The sequence below is a fragment of the Elaeis guineensis genome, chromosome 4 (assembly GCF_000442705.2).
Source record: "Elaeis guineensis isolate ETL-2024a chromosome 4, EG11, whole genome shotgun sequence".
Lineage (NCBI taxonomy): Eukaryota > Viridiplantae > Streptophyta > Magnoliopsida > Arecales > Arecaceae > Elaeis > Elaeis guineensis.
Window position 1 is genome coordinate 9,909,640 of NC_025996.2, and position 16,221 is coordinate 9,925,860.

The 16,221-nt window shown below is 36.8% G+C and overlaps 1 protein-coding gene across 1 annotated transcript; it reads right to left on the minus strand.

Moving 5' to 3' along the window:
- Positions 1–4,114: 4,114 nt before the first annotated feature.
- Positions 4,115–8,110, minus strand: LOC140857112 (probable WRKY transcription factor 14). The gene is made up of 3 exons (XM_073255485.1): positions 7,331–8,110; positions 6,410–6,550; positions 4,115–5,452 (listed from the first exon to the last, which is right to left on the minus strand). Exons 1-3 carry the CDS (start codon positions 7,888–7,890, stop codon positions 4,894–4,896), a joined length of 1,260 nt encoding a protein of 419 aa, XP_073111586.1. The 5' UTR covers positions 7,891–8,110; the 3' UTR covers positions 4,115–4,893.
- Between the last annotated feature and the right edge of the window lie 8,111 nt (positions 8,111–16,221).

The window sequence follows — 16,221 nt, forward strand, 5'->3', positions numbered from 1 at the left end:
GTGGCCGTAGACCGGTGGCTGGAGGAACAAAGGGGTTGGCTTGCGTTGGCTGTCCAATATTTTTCGCTCTGGTCTTTATTGCAACGTCTTTTCGGTTTGGTTGATGGTACCTTGTTCCATTTGTTTCCAACTCCTTTTTGGATTCATTGAGAACTTTTTGCTCCAACTCGCAAGATAGACAAATACCTTGATTGGAAATCATGTACACCAAGAAAAAAAACTTAAATTACGCATTAGATACATGTAACCCTGTTACAATTCAACTTGGACGGCAAATGGATCCGTAATCCTCACCAGAAGCAACTCCAAGAGAAGAAGTTCACCGTCTAGTTCCGGTGTTTGCTTCTTTGGTTTCAAGGTCCCGTGTTTGACTTGCATACCATAAGCACAAGGCACAAGCTACCGCATGTTATGATTTGATTCAGCGCATGAATATGGTTTGATGGGCCGTGTGGGCTTATTGGGCCTCTTATAGTTTGATGGGCCGTGTTGGGTTATTGGACCAACTTACGGGCTACTTCATCGATCCAATAGGGCAAAATCGGGGAACAGTCGAGGGAATTAGCTGGAGTTGTTTCGAGGCATATTTGGAGTAGCTACAGGTGGATGCGTAAAGGCAGATGGCATCACGTACGCGCCCCCTAAATGGTGCATGATGGGCTCCACTTGTACGTGAATCAGATGGAGGGGGAGGGACCAATTACATCAGTGAACCTGGGGACTGCTGACATCACGTGTCCTGCATTCCTCCTGATGCATCTCATCCTGAATGAAGCGTTTGTGCTCCAACACTCGAGCTCTGCAGTATATCATGGGAGAGATTTGTTTGCCATCTCTCGATACAAACTCTTCTGGGAGATGATGATTGTGGATTAAAACCAATTGTTATGGAGTTCGAGGGCTCGTATATTCTTCCTTGTGTGATATCTTTTGTAAGTTGAAAAGAGTTTGAGACGAAAAAAAAACTAGATTTGACATTCATGGAGCTACTCATGCGTACGATAAGTAGACGGTGCAAAAAACTAGATGACATCCTTTGTAACAGATGATCCAGAAAGCGTGCTTTGGAAGGATCTTGCTCTAGACTTCTTCTATTTTAGTGATATTTTATTTTCTAATTATATAGGATGTGTTCATAAACTGTGCTTTGGGAGGATCTTGCTCGAGGCTTTCTGGTTGTGTGGGACGTGTTTATATTAGTTTGATATGTCTCGACCGAGTTTAAAAAAGAAATAATATGTTAGGATCCAAAAGGAATCAAGTGATCCCTTCCAAACTGTTATACGCTATCGAGGGCCATCAATCCTCGCAGCTTCTCGGTGCTGTCCTTTTAATTGGCTTTCTTTAAAATAATTTTATTTGAGAGAAGGACAATGGCTATCTACAAAAAATATTTTTTTTTAAGAGAAGGACAAAAGCTATCAACAAATCCCATCACATCAACAGCTATCATCAAGTGAGATTGCTTTCTTTAACACAATTTCCATTGTATTCTGGACATATGATTAGTTTAAACCTTTTTCTTGGACTTCAGCAAAGATACCAGAACCCTTCTTAAAGCCACCATCCCATAGCGATTTGACGGGCTTAATTGCTCTCATGGTAGATGTGGAATGATCAAATAGAGAGAGAAGGACCAATCAAAAAGCCTACCATGGTTTATAATAAATTACAGTAGAGCTTTTTATATTCCTTGTACACAGCTGTCAAGCTAAGTATCATAAGATTAATGATTGGAGATATAAGAATCATGTGGTCTTTCCACCAAGGGCTTCTACTGATTTAGAAGTCATGGGTCCTTTTTTTTCTTTTGCATGGTAGCAAATCAAGCTCCACATCCTCTCGTATCCTAGCCAAGTAATGGCTACAGTTGCTCCCATAACATATTATATCGTTCACATTGCTCATGATGGCTCATACTTCCCATCAATCAAAACAGGAAGTCCAAAGAACTCTGGACCCTTGGTTTCAAATGGAAGTGACTTGAATGATGGAGTGGAGCAAATCACCGAAGTGGGGGAGCCTTGAATGTCTGATGGAGGAATTCCTTCTCTACAGCAAACCAGGAATTCTAGGGTTCAGACATTTTCTCGCATACAGTATTTAAGAAACAAATCAGAAGCTGGTTATTTTTGCTTTACTAGCTAGCAACAAATTGGCAGAAAAGTTCGTATCCATTGTGAGCCTCAGAGTTTACTGGGTATTCCAATTCAAGCACCTAGCTAGATAGTTTTAACATTTCTGTTCTAGTATTATTTACAAAGACCGACAGGTACTGGAAGAGAAAAAAACCTGGACTTGTAAGGACTGCAATACAAACTTGTACAAGGATTATTAGAAAAGTTCATATTGACTCGATCTTCGCTCATGATTTCTTGGTGACATGTTATACAGAAACAAAGTCACCACCTGCTCAAAGCTCAACCATTCAACGAAAGGTGTCCATGCATTGAGTAGGTGCAAGACTCATTTCCCACCATCATGTAACAAAAAGTTCTTCCCATCCATTATTGTTCCAAATGGCAAAAAGATCTTCAGAAAAGGACTAGGATGGAACCTAAAGGTCGGATAAAAGCGGCCCATTTTATAACAAAGCTCATCACCTCACATTTTTTCAACTACAATGAGCGGTTTTTAATCACCAACCAATTTGCGTGAATATTATTGTTTAAGTGTGCAGCTTTCTTGGTATGTTTCCTTATTGAGTTCACTTCTTTAAATTATCAAACTAACTTAATAGATATGATTAATGAACTTGGATAGAGAGAAAAATGAAAAGAATGAGAGAGAAAATAAGTCCTGGTCTAGTCATAGGAAACTAGCTAGACATTGCGTTACATGAATGAACAAACCACTAGCCGTCTGATACATGTATGCTATCAGGCACACATTTTTGTTGGGTCCACATGCGTGCGTGCATGTGTTTGTACACATCAAGGGACATACATACTCGGGGTCTGAATTAACCATCTATTTTCTCTCCTTTAATTTCACTCTTGTAAATAACATCATATGTGGCTCTGGGACATGCAAAATAACATAGATAATTACTTTGGCAAAATTATCATATTGACCCTAAATTGCACATGGCAAATTTTAAACACTGGTACCCAAATTCATGACATATAGATTTCTAAAGTTTGATCAGTGTATAAATGTCAACAAACAAGAATGTGCAGTGTAATGGATATTAAGTAGGGAAATATTGATGGAGAATTCTCCCTATATCGGATGCTGAATAAGAAATCTTAAGACCAAATCACCAAATACATACCATTTTGAGTTACTCAACAAATGATTGGCATGCTAGTTTCCAACTAAGTTAAACTCAGAGGAATGCATGATTCATTATGATGGCAAAATATATGGGTTCCGCTTTGCTTGTTTCAAATAAATTGTTAGCCTCCCTCTCTCCCTCCCAAACTCCCCCCCCCCCACCCCCAAAAAAAAAGCTTTGTAAAATGGAAAAAAAAAAAAAAAAAGGAAGAGGTACATACAAGCTTAGTTTATGCCAACTCAGTATGCATGTTTTACGAGTCACGAGTACCCCAAGATATCTATAGGTGTATTTGGAATTAGATGGGTTGGTGTTTGCATAGAAATTGATAGATTGCAGCATAGACATGCACACCTAATTAATTATAACAATCGAGGACTACATCTAAAAAGACTAGCTAGCAAAAAGATATTATTTAGTTTCTTTAATTCTATATAACTATTTAAGATCTATCTTATGCATAGTTGATGTAGAATTAAATACATGCCTGTATGGATCCTCATATAACTCCTTTATTTAAGGCATTGTATTTTTATATGACTAAGATCCAAATCCATTCAAATCTAATCATAAGTCCAAATGAGCTCATACAGTGTCTTATAGTCCACAAATGCCATATGCCGAATTTACTAGGATAACATTCATAACAATCGATCCAAAATTTTATCAAAAAAGAATAATTGAAAGATATTATTTGGATTCATTGATCTTATATAAGCACCCACAATCTCTCCGATGGATAGCTGATATGGAATTAAATCGATGCCCGCATGCATCCTTACATTAATATTGTATAACATAAATTATATATCCATATCAACAGAGAAGAGACCACGCTTAAGGAAGCAATCAAGATTGAATTAGGGTGTGAAAGTATTGTTTTCATAACAATATTTAATACTTAATACACTGAAAGCAGAACTCCAATGCTGAAAAATCAAAGGGATAGGAAATAGAAAGCTGAGGAACAAAAGAGCTGCCCTAATCTCATTTTCTTCCAAAGTCCCAGCTCCAAGCTCATCTGCTCGTAGCACATGCAAGATATTATTAGAAGAAAAATCAAGATTTTCATGCTCATCTCTCTTTCTTAATTCCAAGTCTTTTGGCCACCTTCTTTATGGCATGGCAAAGCAAGTCAAGCCATGCTCCTTCCTTTATTTGAAATCTTCACTAGGATTGAATTATGTTCCGCACTTGGAAAGAAGAGAGAGGGAAAGATGAAGCGAAAAGAAAAGCTCACACCCCATATCGACACTATCTCAACTTCCTCGTGAAGGCTTTTTCAGTCACATCTAAGACGTGTACTTGTTCTAACTGTAGAAAGCTTCTGTTCCTCAGCTTTCTGTCCCATCCTCCAATATTCCAAGGATGTGGGTCTACCATAGCCTGCTCCCAATTCACCTACAACCCCCTTCTTTTTCCCCTAATCTATAAACCGATCTGTTAAATAACAAGAAAAAGGAAAGATAACAGAAAGAGACCCTTACCCCGACATCAAGTTTCAAACTTAATACTTAAAAAAGGTTTATACCCAGACCTTGGGACAAAACTGCACCTCCATAAAATAAACAAAGGGTTGTCTTTCTTATAAGGTGTTTTGTTGTGCCAAGATCTTGTTATAAACCTTTCCTAGCTTCTCCAAATGAGTTCCCAGGCCAATCAAACATGCTGAACGGATCCGAAGCTCTCTCTCCTCTCTCCTCATCCGGCTTGGTTTCCATGAATCCTTTGGAGAAGATGAGGCTCATTGGGTCGGGCTCCAGCTCTGCCAAATCTGCGAAGAAGTCATCGGGCTGATCCGAGTCTGGGATGATGGGGTTGTAGCTCTGCTGGAACACTTGATCGAATTCATTATCTTCGACTGGATCTATGGCCTTCTCCAATTCACTCATTTCTTCTTTTATCGCAGGAGCGCTCGAGCTTGTTGTCTCCTTGGACTCTTCTTTAAGGCCTGTACCGTGCGGTCTTTGGTTGTGAGGGGAGTTCTTTGAAGATGAAGAGCAACTCTTTGAAGGTTGGGATCTTGTGGATCCGGCGAGTGCATTCCTTTGAGTCGGCCAGGGGTGGTTGTGCTCCGATGTATAGGTGATCACCAACATGTTGGGATCGGTTCGGCTTCGCTCGACTTGCTTCCTTGCCGAGCATCCTTTCGAACTGCTACATCGGTAGTAGCCCCTGAATGCATTGAACTCATCAGCCATCCAGTGTCCAAATCATGAATGCACCATCCAAATTATGGGGAAGAAAAAAGGTTAAAAGAAATAAGAAGTTTTCAAATAATTAAACCTGATGTATGCTAGCAGATAATGATAACAATGTCTATCAGTAGAATGAGCAGCTTCCGTGACTAACAACGATCCACTCGTCCATTTGATGGTTATATAGAAAATCATTAGTTGTAATGCAAAGTCTCTGTTGCTTTAATTCATTGAAAAAATAATGTACGAGTAATGAAGACAAATTTTAAGGAACGAGATCAAACAAGACCTTGATATATGGTTATAATTTAACAATGTTTATTTCGAAAGTTGAACTTATACAACAAACAAGTCATGAAGTCCTTGTTTAAGATACAAAATGTATTAGGTGTGATCGTAATTTTAAAATTAATGTCGCTCCAACTGGCATACATGTGTTTTCAAAATCGTGATTTGAATTAGTCAAATGAACTTTAATTTAAGAGAGACAGTAACACGAGATGGATTTGAAAAAAAATGCTCTCTTTCTTCTACACATGACCCCTTTTCCCTTCACACGGTTTTCCGATATGAGAAGATGATTAGAGTTCTTTCTTCTACACATGATCCCTTTTCTCTTCACATGCTTTTCCCATATGCAAGGATGATTAGAGAATGCAATATGATGCTCGAAGCTACGACATCCACCCTTGATGAAGGGAAAGAGCAGAAGAAGGGAGAGAGAAATAGTATTTTCACCATAAGAATGGAGAGAGAAATACTAGTTTAAATTTCCTCGCTAATCATCACAGCCTTATTATATTCTTATCCTTTGACTTGTACATTAGCAACTCATGTGCTTCGACCAGAAACTAAGAGGATGGAAGGAGAAAAATATAAGACCTTCCGGTGAAAGAGAATCTCGATTCGATCATGTGATGATGGGAAGAATTACCTTGGATAAGGGGAGCCCTTGATGGGTTTTTGACCATATTTCCTCCAAGCCCATAGATCAGAAGGAACAACCTCTCCACTAGGTCTGCTGGTTGCTGCTGCTGGTGCTGGAATGCAGACAACTTTCTTTGCCTGGCTTTTTCTACAAAGTTTAAGAAGAAGACTAGTTAATTTTCTTGGTCTAAATTCTAACAGAAGGATGAAAAAAAATTAATGAAGAAAGAAAGAAATAACTTTCCAGTAGTTATTGCGTATATTAACTTTAAGCTGTTCATAAATTCTGTAGGAGAAAAAGAGGGCATCAAGATAGGGATGGAAGCGGCTGATCCTTTCGGTGGGTTTGGCAGCAAAAGTTTCAGATAGCAAGAATGAATGGCAAACATGTGCTCGAACTCATGACGACACATGAACTAGTCTATAGGCATCTGTTTGTGTCTGCGTGTTTGCGTGCTCTTTTTAGCTATGCCTTGTGACCACTTGAAAACCAAGTCTACGGTTGGTATCATGAAAGAGAAAAGCCCCATCTTTTATGACCCAAATCCTTGGATTTCCATCGAGTTCTATTGTCAATTCGCACAAGATAACTTCTTTTACATCATTCCCATCAAATCCCACTTCCCATAGCTTTTTTCCACCAAAATGTCCAGACTCCCCCCCCCCAGACTCTAACTTCAATTTAGATAAGGTAAGTCTTTTCCTATCATGATCAAATCCCACTTCCAACATTATTTTCTTAGGATCCCCTGGAAGGAAGGAAGGAGAAAAAAAAAAGGAAAAAGAAAAGCAAAATAATCAAACAAACCATGACCTTTGACTTAAAAAAAAAAAAAAAAGAAATTTCCTGGCTGGATTTCTTAAAAACAAGAACAGGAAAAATTTCAGATTTCTTTCATCAAAGTGTTTAAGAATGAACGATCCGAACCTTCTCTTGATCCCAGTAGTTCGAGGGGAGGAGATCTGCACCCCAGCAGTGGGATCCACTTGGCAGCCCACCGAGCCAGCAACCATCTTCACCATCTCACCGGTTACTATCGGAGAAGGCCTGATCGCCCTCGGTGAGAGCGGAGAAGTCTTGCTGGTGCCTGGCGAGATCTGAAGAACCCTGGAGAAGATGTTACAAGGTCTCGTCATCTCCTCACCCATCAGCATCTTCTTCTTCTGTTTTACGAGACCATTACCGCCGCCGGCATCGCCACCCTCAGAGCTCATGTTGACCGGGCCCGATCTCGTGCTTGGGTCGTCGAAGACCTCGGAGCCGACCAATTGGTCGAGCAGCGGGTCTCGGAGGTTGGCGAAGGGGTCGCCGAAGTCGCTGGTCGGGCCCTGGGTTGATGGTGGGAAGGTCATGGGCTCCGAAAGGAGCTGCTGCCAGTCGGCGATCGGGAGCTCGGTGCTCGACGGACCGCCGCGCCCGCCCGCCCGGACGATGTCAGCGAGGTCGCCCTGGTCGTTCTCCATCCTTTGCCAGAAGAAGTCACACATGACTTCTCCGATAACTCGAACAAGTCTGGAAATCTAAGCCTGGATTCTGTAGGTCTGATGGGTGTTGCACCAAAGAAGCACTAGACACATGCATCAAGATAAGCACCAGAAGGGAGAAGGGGGGGAGAGAGAAAGAGAGAGATGTGAGGCAAGGCTATAACTCAAGGATGTTCTTAAATGAAGCAAAAAGAGTAGTTTCTAAGAGGACAAAGAGGGGAGGGGGGGGAGAGAGAAAGAGAGAGAGAGAGATGACCTTATATTATATACACAAAGACGCTGACTTTTTCATGGTAGAGGCTTCTCCATACGCAACAAGGAGAAAGGTAGAGAAAGCGAAGGGAAGAGTAGATTATTAACACAGAAGTACAGGGAAAAAAAAGCAAGAGGGGGAGGGAGAAGCGGGAGAGGTGTGATATATGGAGTTTGGGGTGGTTTTATCATGGAATATGTGGGGTGGCTGGTGGTGGATAGGGAAGGGTCCAAATCTATACAACTATTGGGGATTGATTATTCTTTGGCGGTGGGTTTAGCCTCTTGCTTTTGTTTTATTTTCCCCTTTGATGGGTTTCTTTGGTTATTTGAGACTTTTCCAAGTGTGTGCATGGAAAGAGAAGAGGCGGCAAGCAGCCGCATTTCTCGGCTTTGGTACTCCAGTTATTTACTCTTCTCTTCTCTTTTTTTTTTTTTTTTGGTGGGTGTTGGGTGGGAGGGAGGTGTTTAGAAGGGGGAGTGAAGGCCGGTATGAGCCTCGAATCTTGATTCATGTACTCCTCATCTTTCGTGTTACCCAAAGATCTCCTTGTGGTCTTTTAGCATGTCGAAGGTTATGGACATGGACATGTGACCACAAAATATCATGATGAGAAGAAACACTTTACGGCTTCTTTGAGATTCTAATACTTTCAAAGTCATATTCGTTCTCTTTTTTATTAAAAAAAAAAAAAAAAAGAATTGAGAGGCTGCAAGGAGTTGTTTGATTGCAATAAAGATCTGAGCGATAAAGGAAACATGAGACAAATGAGAAAAAAATTGCATCACAAAAATTCTAACACATATAGTAGCTTCAGATTCCACAAATTGTGGAATTTGTTTGTTGATTTTTGAATTTAAACATGGAAATTAGGCTATAGTCCAGAAACAAATGAAAAAAAAAGGGGGGAGAAAATTCTGTAATCAAAGTTTTTAGCAGATATAGTAGATTTAGATTTCTCAAATTGGGATGTTTCATTTTTGAATTTTTAAAACATAGAAAACAAGCTATATTCTGATGCTGGTGCTCTTTTGTATTGGGAGTATTGTAATGCATTATATACGCATGGAAAGTTGCCTGGGCCCTGGCAACTTAACAATCAATCACTTTTCTTATGATTGGTATTGATTACCAAACTCCTAATGCCACGTGGAAAATCAACTTTTTCTTAGCCACATAACAGGCCACAGCATCATTTATGTGGGAGGAGCTATAGGAAGTCTTTCCTCAGTTATTAATTAGACACTCTCTTTCTTTCTGGGGGAGAGTATTTATCCCAAAAAAGCACGTACAGAATGTTATGGTCACAATCGTGCAAAATTATAAAAATATCATGATTTGCAGTATACTGAAGCACTTATTTCATAGTTAATGTTAAATATTAAGTTCACAATATTGGTTACGTTATGAGACATGTAATATCTACAAAATATTGCATGAGAATATATTTTTATTCAAAACTCCAAAAAAATTGTAGAATATATTGCATTGGTACATAAACATGCCATACAATTTCCATTAGTATGCAAACCCATGGTGTGAGACCATAAAGTGCATATATATATATATATATAGGCGGCCGGTTGCTTTTCACCTACATGCATGTAATTCTAAAACTAGTCAGGGCAAGAATTTAACTAAAGTAGTAAGCAAAGCATCAAAATTTTGTTCTACAACTAGATATATAGTGGTTTTTTCTTTTTTAATCATAACCTAGCTTGGTTGGACCAGAAATAACTAATAGTCTTTTTTTTTTTTGTAGAAATAACTATAAGTCTTTCAAGAACAAATAGCTCTCATCTTTATTAAATGGAGAGGGGGAATTTTTTCTAGAAAAAAGGTTAGTTTCTAAATTTGAAATTGCAATGTTAATTTTGCTAGGAAAGAGACAAGCAAGTGGGCATAATTCCTTTAGTCGATGCAAAAGTGGGCATAATTCTTACTACCCTTACTTGCAAGAGAGAAGATAAATGCAACAAGATTATTGATATCTAGATTTTTTTAAGGTTAATTAAAAGTCTTATAAGAAGAGAAGGATACTACAAATTGTATCTTGGATAACACTAATGAAGATAGTAATAATGAACTTTTAGGTGTTAGGAAGCTGCGCGATCGTAAAGACTATTTAGTAAATATTGGAAAGGGTAATTGATATTATCAAATTCAATGTCGTATGATTTGAAAGTGGCTATGCAACAAAGGACAAATCGGAGAAGAGAGGCAGCGGAGAAAGAACTTTTATTATAGCGGCTTCTACATTGATCTAGGGAGAAATAACTTCCTACTTTGCTTCTATACAAGTCCCCTCAATATCATAAGGTCTTTGCTAGTCCTTGATGTGTAGCATCTTTTTCTTGATCTCATTTCAGATCCAAGTATTCTCCAATGAAATTTGTCTGTGTATGTTGCCTTCCTTTTTCCTCTAGTATTTGGGATGTCAAGCTAATCCTTTTTTAGTTGATAGATTATTTCATTTATGCATTTTTCATTTGCTTCTACTTTCAAAAAGTTGTGTCCTTGATGTGTAGCATCTTTTTCTTGATCTCATTTCAGATCTAAGTATTCTCCAATGAAATTTGTCTGTGTATGTTGTCTTCCTTTTTCCTCTAGTATTTGGGATGTCAAGCTAATCCTTTTTTAGTTGATAGATTATTTCATTTATGCATTTTTCATTTGCTTCTACTTTCAAAAAGTTGTTTTCACAAATTAGCTTGTTAAACTATAATTCATAATCCTAGCTTTCATGATTTAAGATGTCAAACATTCCAACCAAATTCAAATCTCTCATTTCATTTAAGTTACTGCATCAAAGGCTCTTTGATTTTTGGAAAGTATAATTGCCCTAACAATTGATTAAACTCCCACTAGCATGGAATTGATAGCATAAACTTCACCATTTAGTTAAAGTTACTTCCATGATGCAACGCTAAAAGGGCAAATCATGAACTAATGGCTTCAGCTAGTCTTCTTTGAAACAGTAGCGGTTATCATTATTATAAGCAGTAAAAACTTCTGATCGAAGTGCAGACCAATTATTAATAGCAAGATAGAATCAAAGTTGTTATCTTACAATGCTGATGATGTAATGGAGTTTGCAACAATCAAAATCAATTACCTATGCTAGCTCTATCCATTTAAGCAATCTAGGGCTCCATGATAGGCACATTTTTTTTGTCATGATCTAGGCAACAGATTTGCTTTCTTTTAATCGGTTTTTGGATCTTATACTCCGTGACCTCTCCACCATCAAACAATGAGAATTTCGGAAATTTAAAATTTTGCATAGATTTTTTTAGTTCCAACTGCATGTCCCATTTTACCAAACACTTCAAAACCTTATGGTATTGTCCTGGATTTGGGAGGGCATCTTGGTCATTTGAAATGCCATGATAAAGGTTCAGGGTAGAACGAAGGTTGCTTTCACAGGCAATATTATAAACCTGTATTCATCGTGAAGGAAATGTTTGGCATATAAAATTTCATCACCTATCTTCTATTCCATTATCTTTTTCAGAGAATGAAGTAAGGTTTACGGAAACTCATTAGGTCAAAAATTGTTTGCTTGATGAGTTTTTTAGATGATGTCTGAGTCGACGTTTGCTAAAATAAAAATCTATGGCTGCTCATAGATAATATGTAAACAACTGATGACTATGATCAACTTACCTATTGACCACCAAATAGATGAGGCACATTTGGTTGAGGGAAGTTGGACTCTAGTATAAAAATGAGAAAAAATGACTTCTATTCCAACAGTTTGGTTCGAAAGTTTTCATTTTCATACTGATTCCAAGGAGAAATAGGAATGTCTTAATCCACCAAAACTCAATCCCTAATCTCTCCTAGTATTCAAATTCTATTTTGATTCTAATTCTAATTCTAATCATGAATCAAACATATTGGGAATATGGCCATTTCGATTCTTATTCTAATAAATTCTGATTCTGATTCTGGTTGCGAACTAAATACACCCAAAATTGTGACTAATTTTTTTTATCAAAGATATATTCAATCAATCTCCTAATAGATTGAGATAGTAGACCACAAGCATCTAAATTGATAAGTCGTCAATGGTGGTTTCAGAACCAGCTTATCCATCCGATGTGTACTGCTTACTCTGGCTTTCCTACATAATTTCTGGTTCAATCCATAAGGTGACAACAAGAAAAATACAATGTTGATAATGAAAAAGATAATAATTTTGAATAGGACTATGGTAAAAGGCAGATAAAATTGCTTGGTTCTACTTCAAATGTCAACGTTTCAAACTGAACCAAATCTGACCATCAGGAATGGGCTGGTTTTGTATTTCATAGTTCATAATACAAGCCAATACAATTAGAATAATAGGGAGAGAGTGCAACAAAGTGAGGAATCGCCACTTAAGTCTACAATAGTCAATGCAAATTTGACTACATTATTCCATTGTCCACAAGCTCTTGCACCATTTTAAGTTTTGAGGATCTAACTCACAGCTCCAAATGAGTCAACTCGGTGAGGGTTGAGAGTACCCTTAGCCACAATTGGAGTGTGTTTTTTTAATGTCAGTGTAATTTTTTAACAATGGATAGAACAGCTTGTATCTACTCATAACGAGCACTTTCAAAGTAGTTAGGGACTTTTCAACGGACCTCCATAAGTTTCTCTAGGGTCTTTGGGATTAGGAGAGATTGAAATTGACCCATGGACTAAAGGAAGATAGGTGGAGTTAAAGCAATTCTAATTTTAGGATTTTGTTGGAGCTAGATGTAGATTAATATTGATGAATTGAATTTTGGGGATGCGCAACGAAGAGGTCTGGAAATCAACTTGCTTCATATTGTATTGCGAGTATAGGAACTGGATTTGGGTAACAAAGTCGTTATATATTACTTGTAAGTAATTTGTTATAAATGCTAGTTTAAAGTAATACCTGCAAATTTGTTTATCAAGCAGAGAATCTTGAGAACGGAAGGTAATAATATTCTAGTGAGGCTGCAATCAAAAGATTGAGTGCTTCAAGAATGCTCATTATTATCAGTTTGTTAGAGTGTGTGTGTGTGTGTGTGTGTGTGTATATATATATATATATATATATATATATATATATTGTAGTAAAATTTTTTGAGTCTTTTATCGTACTAATTTTTTTAAAATTTTTTTACCCATTTGATGTAGATTTTAATTTATTTACCAAAATAATGTAAAAGTTAAAAAATATCATTTAAAATAATATTTTTCTGAAAAAATATCATTCCAAATGATATTTTTTTGATCTAGTCACCATCCTTCCCGGCCTACATGGAATCCCATAAAAAAAAATTATCTTAAAAACATCATTCGAAATGGTGCTTTTGAAAGCGTCATTCTGAATGACATTTTTATAGTTTTTTTTTTATCTTAACTAATTTTTTTGATGCATGAAATAATTTATTATATTTTTTAAACTAATTTTTTAGTACATGATATGGTTTCTCATTATTATTTATATTTTTTTGGTGCGTGATATTATTTTTTAAACTAATTTAGATAACTTTTTTAGCGTGGCATTTTCTTTCCCAACTTTTCAAGACACATCTGAAAATCTGTATCCATATCCACAAACCATATAGTATTCTAACATTTGAAATTAAACAAGCAAAATATCTAAAATTTTGATAAAAATAATAATTAATAATATAAGATAGAATAAAAATATAAAGTCTACAAAAAAAATTTACAGAACTATAAATTTAAAAAATACAAAGTCCCACAAGGGTGTTGTGGTGCTCGTGGCCACTTGGACCTTCTCACGAAGGTCCTCAACGTTCGCTCCTACTCCTGTGTCATCCGTGATGGCCTCTTTCCTATATCAATGGATGTCTTATGGGCATGCATATCAGGAATAATAAATGCTGTCGAAGCATCTACAAGCTTAGTGACCCCCTCAATCTCCTCATCTGAATTCAATGATGGATCTGGAATAAAAAAATCAGATCACTCAGATGAAGACTCATAATGCCAACTCGAATTCGTTGTTGTCATCTGGAGCATGTAGGAAGATAAAGACCCTGACATCTGTGGATCAAAAAGTGATGGCATATGTACAGCATGCGGCGATGACATCTACGGAATATATGATGATGGCATATCTGAAATATGTGATGATAGTGTATATCTCATATCTGACACATATAATGCTCCAATCGTCATTAATATCCCTAAATATGATCTCTCCATCACCTGCAGTATCCAGATCCACTCATCTTCATCAGTCGTAGATAAAGCACGACGAATATCTAATATAAGATCTGACAAATGATCAAACTAGATAACAAAAAAAAATTAGCAATATATTATAGAACATAAAACAAAAATATAACATAACTACATAAAATATTTTGCATTAATGATTAGAAGTAAAATGAAGACTTAATGAATTAAAATTCAATATGAAATTGATATAAGGTATAATTTTCGTAGCCTTACCAATATGCGTACAGTAAAACTCTCATCCTCGTATCCTGAAATTGTATACCGAGACTGTCCGATGACCAATACTGTAATGCTAAGAAATCAAGTCATGTAGTTCTCGGTATATGGATGGCCTTCTAATATGTTATTACCATGAACTATATGATCTCGCTGTGCATTCCAAATGGTGATATACTCTGTATGTCTGATACGTCAGTCAATATGAGCTATCTCTCGTTGATCAACATGATAAAGTTATTGCATGGTATCAAACTGCTCTGAGATTCTCTGAATCCGACCAAACTGCCATAGCACATGATCTAGAAGGTACCACTCCACCACATCAAAATAAATAAGTGACACCCTAACAGTCCATGTATCATGTCCATCTATGTAAATTTGAGGTAATATGGACAATATCTTATCTGTATATGGCTTCCACAAAAATTGATAGAGTTAAAAATAAAATCGGATTGGTAAGCTTATTTTTCAATAGACTATGAATACTATAAAATAATATTTGTATATAAATTAAAATTATCTGTCTATGTGCAACAGTCAATATATCCAGCTAATATCTATAAACTCATGCCACCTTTGTCGATACATGGTAAAATTGAATGTAACGTTCCATCTGCTTGACAGTATGTTCACATTAATTGAATTTCATCGGATTAAAAATAGTACTAAGTTTCAAGTAATGAAATTAATATTTGCATAGCTATATCCCCAAGATGCATCTAATTTGAATAGAACATCAGGATCGTGTTGTTCTGATGGCATGTCAAACAACTGCCTCTATAATGGACTGATAGTCGACATCCTATTTGAATGAAAAATAGATAGTTCAAAGCACGTATTTTTAAAATTTATGATAAAAAATAAAAATTAAATATTTTAATCTTCTAAACATACCTTTAATCAGATCTAAACTACCAATTAAAGATCTATAATATAAAAAATTTATATATAAAATCTAATATAAAATAAAAAACAACATCAATCACATCGATGTCTTGAATTTGATCTAACCTTTAGATCACATCGGTTGAATTCAGAATGCATCACCTTTTTATGGATTAATGATCTCTACTACTGATAGGTATGGTATGAAGCTCTCGCTGATACCGAGTAGCAGCATAGATTGTCTGACCTCTATAGATCATCCACTCGAAATTCTGATCGGATCTTCCTTCGTGAGAGTGCTAGCTCGCATCGAAGGCTCTAGATGGCCGATCCAAGCTCCTTTCTTTGGATCTCTCGGACTTCTCTAGATCAAAAGATGAAGTTTTACAAGGAGGTGGTGGTGTGAAAAATTGAACAAAACTCACTCTTATATTTTTTTTCTCACAAAATCTAGAGTTGAAATCCTAGACCCTACACCTCACGTCCGAGAAGAAGAACACTTCCTCTATTTCTCACGCATGGAAGTCCAACCCACTTTCAACTTTTCATGCCCCAACTCTCAGATTTTTCATACCAAAAATTACTTCTAATCTCACACAAAACTGATCCCTTCTTAAGGGTAGCATCCCATGGAAGATAAGGATAAAAAAAAGGTAGTTTCAGTTCAATTTCAAACGTTGGTTGATCCTTATCACCAATTCAAATCAAATTTGAATTAAATTTTAAATCAAACTTTATTCACA